The sequence below is a fragment of the Pelobates fuscus genome, chromosome 4, assembly GCF_036172605.1.
Source record: "Pelobates fuscus isolate aPelFus1 chromosome 4, aPelFus1.pri, whole genome shotgun sequence".
In the NCBI taxonomy this organism is placed as follows: domain Eukaryota; kingdom Metazoa; phylum Chordata; class Amphibia; order Anura; family Pelobatidae; genus Pelobates; species Pelobates fuscus.
In genome coordinates, this window is record NC_086320.1 from 239,985,274 (window position 1) to 239,995,578 (window position 10,305).

At 41.0% G+C, this 10,305-nt stretch overlaps 1 protein-coding gene across 3 annotated transcripts in view; it reads left to right on the top strand.

Annotated features, from left to right (window-relative positions):
- SLC9A3 (solute carrier family 9 member A3) overlaps positions 1 to 9,478 on the top strand; it is a 238,875-nt gene extending 229,397 nt beyond the window's left edge. For 2 of the 3 annotated variants that reach the window (XM_063450618.1, XM_063450616.1), the window contains exons 16-17: positions 6,385 to 6,628; positions 9,385 to 9,478. In XM_063450618.1, the coding sequence (XP_063306688.1) occupies positions 6,385 to 6,628; positions 9,385 to 9,388 (248 nt within the window). In that variant the 3' untranslated portion in view covers positions 9,389 to 9,478. Of the gene's footprint in view, positions 1 to 6,384; positions 6,633 to 9,384 lie in introns of those variants that run through there. The other variant, XM_063450617.1, reaches the window with a different exon arrangement.
- The last annotated feature ends 827 nt before the right edge of the window (positions 9,479 to 10,305 follow it).

Consider the following 10,305-nt stretch of genomic DNA (forward strand, 5'->3'; position numbering starts at 1 on the left):
TTCTAGCTGTTTCACTTTCTCATCTAATAAGGCATTTTCAATTCTAAAATATACACGACAGATAGATAGAAAGATAGATCGACAGACAGACAGATAACATTGTAGCAATGATTGATGAATTTTTACTTATATATATAGAGAGAGAGAGATTTTATGGAGAGGCTCAAAAGCAGGCCTGCAAAACCTGCACCCCCCAGATCCTTTGAATTACAACTGCCATGATCCCCTGGCTATCAGCAATGATTCCCTGGCTATGTGTTTCCTTCAAAAAAAACATGGGCGTTGGCTGTCTATTTCATTCAATGAATAAATGGCATTGGCTATCTGTTTTATTCAAAGAATCATGGGCATTGTAGTTAAAAAACATCAGGGGGGGGGGGGGATGGTTGTGCAGGCCTACTCTAGAGAAACAACTTTTGCTTCAATTATTACATACTGAGTGCACATTTTAAAGGGACACTCCAGACCCCTAAAGCACATCAGCTTGCTGTGTGAAGAGGTAGTCATTTTTAATGTTAAAAAATGGCAGATTTCAATAGAAATTGGCAGTTTTACAAATTAATCATGTTACACCCCCCTGGCTGTTTATCAGACAACGTTTTATGTTTTATGGGGGGGGGGGGGGGGAGGAGGGGGATACATATTTGGGGGGTTTTGGGGGATGACTGTGGAGTTTCCCTTTAATGAAACCTGAATGCACGTGTGTTCTTTATATTATTTTGTCATCTAAATTTGCCAACCAGGGGGTCTGCTGAGCCGTATACCACCATAGGGCCTGGTAGGTGTCATCTAGCCAAAGCTCCTGCCATACCCGGTGCTCAAGCTCCTTCACCCACTCCTCTCTTTCTTTTATGCAAGTTTTCAGGCACAACCCCTGGACCTGGTGGTAAACTGTGACAAAAGGGACACAAACCAATGGGAACACTAATTAACAAAATAACACTCCCACATACACAATAAAATCCCTTCCCTCTATCCTGGAGATAATTGGCTTAAGGAACTGCAGTAAACTCAATTATCTCCAGGTACAGAAAATATCAATTTTACACTAACAGTAAAATACATAAAAATACATCATTCCTATTATATCACACAGAACCCCCACATTGAGGAGGGACAGAGATTGAGGAGGGACAAACCAGCCAGTTTAAACTGGTCTGGCAGTGTCCCTGGGCCATAGTCATGAGGCAGGAGGCTGGCAATCAGGCTCCTGCAAAAGCCAGGGGCAAAGGGCAGTTGGTCGCATAAACACCCAGTGACAAAAGGCAGTTTGTCACAGTAGTATTTACAGTGCTCAACCTACAGGGACAGGCTATAGACACTAGAACTACTACATTAAACTGTAGTAGTTCTGGTGACTGTAGTGTCCCTTTAATATGAAGTCTTACTCTCACCGGTCAACTCTAAATTACAGGGAGAGCAGGAGACACAAGTGAAGATGCACTTTTTTTGTGTCTTTCTCACTAAAGCCCCTTTCATGCGTCTCTTAGACCCAGCCCCTTTGTCTCTTTCTCCCCTTCCCCAGCCTTCCCCCTTCCCCAGGGATGATCATCAGCATGCTCCCTCTTCCCCCTGCAAGGTAATAAGGTAATAAGGGGAAAGGGGAGTAAATGTGTAGGTTTTTATATTTTAATTTAAATAATGAAACAATCAAAATTCATTATTAAACCCTATTCAGCACTTCTATACCTAAACTATACCACCACTTACACACTACACCCTATATACACACTGCACCTACACACTACACACACTATACACCTTATTTACTCCCCCTTTATACACACTATACCCCCAATATAAACACACAACACCCCCTGCACCTACACACTATACCTATTATACATACACACTACACCCCCTGAACCTATACACACTATATACACTCTACGCACTATACCCCCTATATACACACTACACCCTCTGCACTCACACACACTCTATACCCCTATACACTGGACTCAATCACTACACACACTCTATACTCCCTATAAACACACACATTACACTTCCTGCATACACACATACAAAAGCACTACACACTCTATACCCCTATAAACACCCCACCACTGCATTCATACTATGCCCATATACACCTCCTGTGCACCCACTGTACCCCTATGCACACACAACTCTCCTAAACACACACTACACCCCCTATTATTACCACACCAATACACACATGTGCACAACACCTATACGCAGAGACACAATGCCACCCCCTGCAACTCCTAGATACACGAAATACAGTCCTTACATGCAAACGCAACACACCACTAGGCACACACACTCTAATGGCCCTATAAAACACACACACACACACACACAATATACAGCCTAAAAAAAATCTATACACTACAGGCCCCAGCTACATATTATACACCACAAACAGACCCCTTTACACTCTACAGCATAACTGGTCATATATATATATATATATATATATATATATGTATGTATGTATATACACGCGGCGTGTGTGTTTGTGCTTTAGGGTGCACACCCTAATGCAATAGGCTGCGCACGCCTATGGGTGAAAGTGACCTTGTCACTGGCTTTTGGAGGAGCCTGTGTGCCAGCCTCCTACCTTGTGACTATGGCCCTGCAATAGACCTGGTTAAAATACTTCAAACAGGCTCTGTTTGTGCAGTTGGGACTATATGGTTCATTTACCGAACAACCGCACGAACAGAGACAACCCTAGAGCTTGTTAACACCTATTAACAACTTGGAACGTTTCTCACCGCAGTGTTCTAATTGTTCGTCTGGGTAGCCGCAATTCCTATGGACAGCCACAAGGTGGCGGCCATCTTGTTCGCTTGAACACAGGCAGCTGTGTTTGGGCATGAATCTCATGGAACTAAAATCGAATACAGAAGTTCCCGAACACCGCTGTACTTCCATCATCACCTGCGTTAGTTTCTATTCAACTTAGAAGGGCACTGTTCAGTTCGATTATTCGTCTGGATGAGGGGAACAAGCTCCAGGGTAAGACTATTGACTCTGTTCAGTAGTTTGTTCGTTTTCAAACTACCGAACCAGACCGACCGCAAGCCCTGATTCTCTGAAACTGTTTTGAGCATGGGACCATGCCTGCGGTTGGTCAAATAAGTAGCTTCCATAGAATTTCTGAAGCCCTGAACTGATCTTTGTGATTTTTGGATATGTTGGTCACCCATATCAGGGCTCTCAGGGGTTGTGGGAATACTATGTGTTTTGGGGTACTTTGGGACTTTTTATGTGTGGTTTTGTGTTTGGAGATAATTGAATTTATTATAGTGCTTGACTCAATTATCTCCTAAGTAAACAGGAAGGATTATTGTATTGTATGTGGGAGTGCCTTAGATTGTAACTCTATTGTGATTGGTGTATACATTTGTGTCCCTGTCCCCAACAAGGTCCATGTGGGTGTCACCCTTGCATGGGGACTTGCATAAAAGGCCAGTGTGGCACCATTAAACCATTCCTGCTTAACCCTCAACACGTAGCCTGGTCTCGTGATTGTAGGGAACCTGCTACGCAGCTATACCACTAGCTCTTATAAGAGCTTCACAGCTATACTCTCTTGGAGGAGAGGCCTTCCCACTGAGTCCCTGCATCCAGGAGTTTGGTCGAGGACAGGAAGGGACGGCGAGACCCCAACCAAGCTGTGGTGGTTCGTAGGGTCTACGGTGCTTATGGTCCTCAGCGTCAGCCAGGGCCGCCATCAGGGGGTGACAACCATGATGGTAGTCACGGGCCCGGACTGCTCTGGTAATCCTGGGCCCCACTTTCTTTCTCTGCACACATAGATAGCGAATATCGCGATCTATGTGTACAGCCGCGGGCCCCCGGCTACCTGTTACCGCAGACGGGGCCCAGGCAGCACACAGCTTCTCCTCTTCTCTCTTCAAATAACTCTCGCGATACCCGGTTGCCATGGCAACGCTCCGCGGGTCTCGCAAGAGTTATTGGAAGAGAAGAGAGAAGAGGAAAAGCTGTGTGCTGCCTGGGCCCCCTCTGCGGTAACAGGGAGCCGGGGGCCCCCCCACCGGACCATCAGGGGTGGAATCTCCCCCCTCCCTGGACACAGGTAAGCAGGGAGGGGGGAGAAACATTTTTTAATTATGTGAAAACTTTAACAAGCTGGATCTGAGGGGTGCATACAACTTGGTATGCATAAAAGAGGGGCATGAATGGAAAAACGCCTTTAACACCAGAAGTGGGCATTATGAATACCGCTTCTGCGGTTTTCCAAGATTTTATCATGCCCTTTATACCAGTTAGTGGTGCAAAAACTTCAGGTTGCACTGTGTGCTTGAACAGGAATATAAGTTGCACTGGGCACTTGCACAGGATACAGGTTGCACTGGTTGCTTGCACAGGAACTCTGAGTGCTTGCACAGGAATACAGAGCCCTTGCACAGGAATACAAGTGCTTGCACTAAGTAATTGCACAGGGCTATAGGAGCTATGGGTACTGAGAGAGACATAGTACATCTGAGCACAGAGGAGTGGTGCAGTGGCAATTTATAGTATAGTGGAAGGCACTCCTCATCATCACCATGTCACAGTCACCACAGTCTGAAACACAGAGCATTAATTTCCAATAAAGCATGCCATGTTTGGGTGCAAGCACACCTATAGCACAAAAAAGCCTTGTAGAATTCCCAAAACAGGATAACCATGGTGAAGAATACTACCAGGACTCGCTCACAAGCTGTGGTGTTTCTGGGACCTGAGAAAGCACCAATCACCACAGACCCAAGACTACCCGACACAGATGATGGATGCCGGAGGCCTAGCAGGATGCCATTATGGTGGCCCAAGGAAAGTAGGAAACATTGGGACCTGGACCAGCGAGACCCTGGCACTAGCCTTGAGGGTGCTGCATCTGGAGCCTCCTAGGTGTGGGTCTTTCATGGTGTTTGCGATGGAATGTCCTTATACATAAAGGAGCATTAATATTTGTGGCTGGTTCCTAGGACTGTTTTTTGGGACCATATCCTTTTTGAGGTATACCAGTATATAGCATATCTATAGGGTGATAGGACATAAATAGGTATAGAATGGTTAGGATTTTTTGCATTGCTAAGTACTGTTTTCTATTCTTTATTTCTGATTTATGATGTTTTGTGTAAGTTAATTGGAGAATTAAAAATTCAAAAAGAATCAATAACTCCACTGGGGTTATATGCCATTGCTTACGAAAAAGTACTGTTACATACAATATGGATCAAAATCTTATAATCTTGTACATTGCAAATTATATTGCACCATCTGTCTCTGAGAAAGGTGGGTTGGTCAGGACAGTTAAAGGCTGTTGAGGAAAGGTGAGAGGAGTCCCTGTAAATAAAAACGTGCATCATGGTCAAACAAAGTCTATAATCTTTAATGTTCTGCATTGTGAGTTAGCCATTCTTTGTAAAAAAGAAACCTTTAAAAACCTGAAACAACTAGGAAAAAACAAAAAAAGACTTGACTGCAAACAAAATGTTCTGCACTGACAGGCGTCAGTATTTTAAAAGAACTACATTTTTTTCTTAGAAGGTGATGAGAAATGTAATTGGCTGAAACAGTAATATTTATTTTTTCTCCTATAAAGAGTTTGAGCAACATATGACAGCTAGTAAGCGCAGAGGAGAGAGTAATGGTCAGCTTAAGATGGCTTCATGGTATGGACTGGTTTCAAGCAAAAGTCTAAAATGACTGAATCTGATGTTTTTTAGCAACTTTCTGAAAAGACATTTGAAAATATGGACCTTGGTGTATAGACCTTAACATTGTGATCCAATTTCATAGTATGACAGAGAGACATTTACATGAAATAAAGTAATTTAAAAACAAAGTAAATTATGTTGCTGAGACAGCGCAGGGTTATGGTAAAAGGACCAGAATGAAGATCCATATTTTTTGAGTTGGCATGTGGGGGTGTAGTTTTTTTTCATTGTTTTGCTGAAACATGAAACAGGTTTAACGTGAACAGTTTTGAAGTGCTTTGTCTATTAAAGAGACACTATAGTCACCAGAACAACTACAGCTTAATGTAGTTGTTCTGGAGAGTATAATTAATCCCTTCACGCATTTTAATGTAAACACTACCTTTTCCCTATGGGAAAGCATTGGATTTGCTAAAAATCATAATTTCTGATAATGTCAGCAAGGAGCCGAATTGGGGCATGGTCAGTGCTAAGGTAAGTTTTATTATTTTGTAGGGGGGGGCTAAGGAGGGGCAAGCCACCTAAATAGTGGTTTTAACACTATAGGGTCAGGAATACATGTTTGTGTTACTGACCCTGTAACGTTCCTATAGTAATTTCAAAGTATAATTCACAAGCAGCAAAGCATTCCAAATTGTGTTTAACACATGATATAATTAACTAAATCTTTAAATCCTAATTTTAGGAATTGATAACCCAGTATTTTCACCTGATGATGAACAAAATATCTGTCTGGCGTTTTCACCCTGGTTGTCCAACGAAGATGCAGTAGTTCCATCACAGAGGGCCCGAGTACAGATTCCGTACACTCCAAACAACTTCAGACGGCTAACCCCATTCCGCATCAGCAATAGATCAATAGATTCTTTTTACATAGCCGATGGGGCAGAGGAGCGACCTCAATCTTTCCTACCAGAACCAACCAATATGTAATCTATGACTTAGAATGTACAGACTACAAAAAAATCTCATAATTCTGAAACTTTTCAATCAACTTCTCTACTTCTCCTTGTAATTTTAGTTTCCTTTCAACAACTATTTCCTCTAAACAACTATTTTTCTATAGCACTATAGTGCATTAAAATAAAATAAAAACATTAAGCGTGAATAATAAAATACAATAATAATCATAGTAATGTGCAGCCAGCAACGTTATCTTGCTAACTTTGAATGTGGAAGAACAGTGGTATACATCATAATTATCACATTACCCCAGATGTTGTGAACTGTAACTCCCATCACACATCCATGATTTTCATGCCGAGTGAAGGTACCCTATATTTTAGTCCCCTAACCTTAAGTGCCGAGTGAAGGTACCCTATCTTTTAGTCCCCCTAACCTTAACCTCCAATCCCTAAGTTCCTCCATATGTCTGAACATAGTAGCCTCTAACCCTAACTCACGTAGAAGCAATATTTCTAAAGTGTTGCATTGAGATATTGAAATATGCCATTTATTAGTGCCAAAATGGCAACTATATAGTAATCCACCATGTTTTTGGAATAAAAGAAACATTTAACACACAGAAATAGTGCAATGCTATGTCAATTCCATTCCACTGTCTAAATTGATTTATTTTACAAGCAATTTAAAAGGCAGTGTCTAATTTTAGAGAATTACAACAAGCGTTAACGTCTTTAGAGAAGCAAAAAAGTGTTTCTTTTCAGAAAAGGAAAGGAGAAATAATCCTTTTGGCAAATTTTTCTATAAAGTCTGCTTTGTGCTTCCATTCTACTTTTTGCGGCTTTCTTTAGTAACTTCATGTGTTTTGCATTGCTTTACAACTGTGGTTTAAATTATAATTAAGGAGATAAAATAGTAAAAGCTAAGTAATATTGATTACATAAATAATGATGTTGATGTATTCCAAATATAAAAAATAGTCACCGTTTATTTATCTAGTAATATTGACAATGAAAACATTTACCCTGGTTTTAAGCTAAAAAACAAAATAGTAAAGAAATATTTATACACTGGACAAAATTACAAAACGCAACACTTTTGTTTTTGCCCCCATTTTTCATGAGCTGAATTCAAAGATCTAAAACTTTTTCTATGTACACAAAAGGCCTATTTCTCTCAAATATTGTTCACAAATCTCTCTAAATCTGTGTAAGTGAGCACTTACCCTTTGCCTAGATAATCCATTTACCTTACAGGTGTGGCATACCAAGATGCTGATTAGACAGCATGATTATTGCACATGTGTGTCTTAGGCTGGCCACAATAAAAGGCCACTCTAAAATGTGCAGTTTTACTGTACAAGCGGGCTCCAAAAACCAGTCAGTACCTGGTGTAACCACCATTTGCCTTACACAGTGCAACACATCTCCTTCGCATAAAGTTTATCAAGTTTTTGATTGTGGCCTGTGGAATGTTAGTCCACTCCTCTTCAATGGCTGTGCGAAGTTGCTGGATATTGGCAGGACCTGGAACCTGGTGTCGTATACGCTGATCCAGAGAATCACAAACATGCTCAATGAGTGACATGTGCGGTGAGTATGCTGGCCATGCAAGAACTGGGATGTTTTCAGCTTCCAGGAATTGTGTACAGATCCTTGCAACATGGGGCCGTGCATTATCATGCTGCAACATGAGGTGATGGTCGTGGGTGAATGGCACAACAATGGGCCTCAGGATCTTGTCACGGTATCTCTGTGCATTCAAATTGCCATCAATAAAATTCTCTTGTGTTCATGTCCTCAACATACGCCTGCCCATACCATAACCCCACTGCCACCATGGGACACTCGATCCACAACTTGACATCATCAAACCACTCACCCACACAATGCCATACATGCTGTCTGTCCTCTGCCCTGTACAGTGAAAACCGAGATTCATCCGTGAACAGAACACCTCTCCAAAGTGCCAGACGCCATTGAATGTGAGCATTTGCCCACTTAAGTCAGTTACAACAACGAACTGCAGTCAGGTCGAGACCCCGATGAGGACGACAAGCATGCAGATTATCTTCCCTGAGACGGTTTTTGACAGTCAGTGCAGAAATTCATTGGTTATGCAAACCGATTGTTGCAGGAGCTGTCCGGGTGGCTGGTCTCAGACGACCTTGGAGGTGAAGATGCTGGATGTGGAGGTCCTGGGCTGGTGTGGTTACACGTGGTCTGTGGTTGTGAGGCTGGTTGGATGTACTGCCAAATTCTCTGAAACTCTTTTGGAGAAGTCTTATGGTAGAGAAATGAACATTCAATTCATGGGCAACAGCTCTGGTGGATATTCCTGCAGTCAGCATGACAATTTCATGCTCCCTCATAACTTGCGCCATCTGTGGCATTGTGTGGTGTGATAAAACTGCACACCTTTGCAATAATCATGCTGCCTAATCAACATTTTGATATACCACACCTCTGAGGTGGATGGATTATCTCGGCAAAGGAAAAGTGCTCACTAACACAGATTTAGAGAGATTTGTGAACAATATTTGAGAGAACTAGGCCTTTTGTGTACAGAGAAAAAGTCTTAGTTCTTTGAGTTCAGCTCATGAAAAATGGGGCAAAGACAAAAGTGTTGCGTTTACAATTGTGTTCAGTGTGTAAAGCTTTGCAAAACAACATCCAAAATTCCACTTAAAGCTAATATGATATTTGTATATTTTATCTGCATTTACGTTTGTCAAGACAATAATTTATTTAATTTAATATTGTTATGTTTTTCTTACATTCAGGTAATTTCATCACAAGAGATGTACCGCCATATACATGTCCTAGAGAGAATCTCACACTTCGGACTTTTAACGAGGCAAATCACAGTGGTTTAACTGCTTTAGAAAGAAATTTTAAAATGATTCCTCCTTGTCTCCAGCGACCTTGTTTCTCAAACTACTCATCACTAGAATCTAGGAGGAAAACCAATCTGTCAACCATATTGGAGTTCATGAAAAGTGACCAGATAGAGCTCTTATCTCAATGGGAAACAATGTCTGATGTGAATGATATAAAACCTGTGAATTATGGGTGCTGGAATGAGTCTGCTGATAAACTCATTGAAACTCAGCAGAACAATCAGCTAAATAAAGAATATGAGTATTCTAATCTCAAGGATCTTAAAGAGAACAAACCACTTCTTAGTAAAGATATATCACTGAGATCTGCTGCAGCAAGACATGTGCAACGACATCGTTCATTTCATCGACCAAAGTCTTTTCAATATCATGCCCAGCCGAGGAAGCTAAGGACACTGCCACCTTGTCATACTCCACCCCATTCTTTAGAACAAGAGGAAACACAATTATAAATGTTAAATATTTTAACAGTATATTGGAGCAGGAATATCGAGTTTATGCACTAAACAATTAGAGCTTATTAATGGAGTTGGAAATGTTTTTATAACATACATTTTATAGCCAAAACTTTACAACAATTCACAGTCTGATTAATAAACCCCTAAGGCAGATGAAAAATATTTAAAATACTCTAATTGAATAGTGGTGAATTCATTTTTTTTTTTTTTTTTTTTAAATGTAGTAAATTCAATCCCAGATGGTAAAATATAGGCTATGAATATAGATTTTTTTTTTCTGATTTCTGTCTAAAAGTTGCCATTTGAATTATAGTTTGTAACAATCTAGAGCTTTGTGAATAACCTT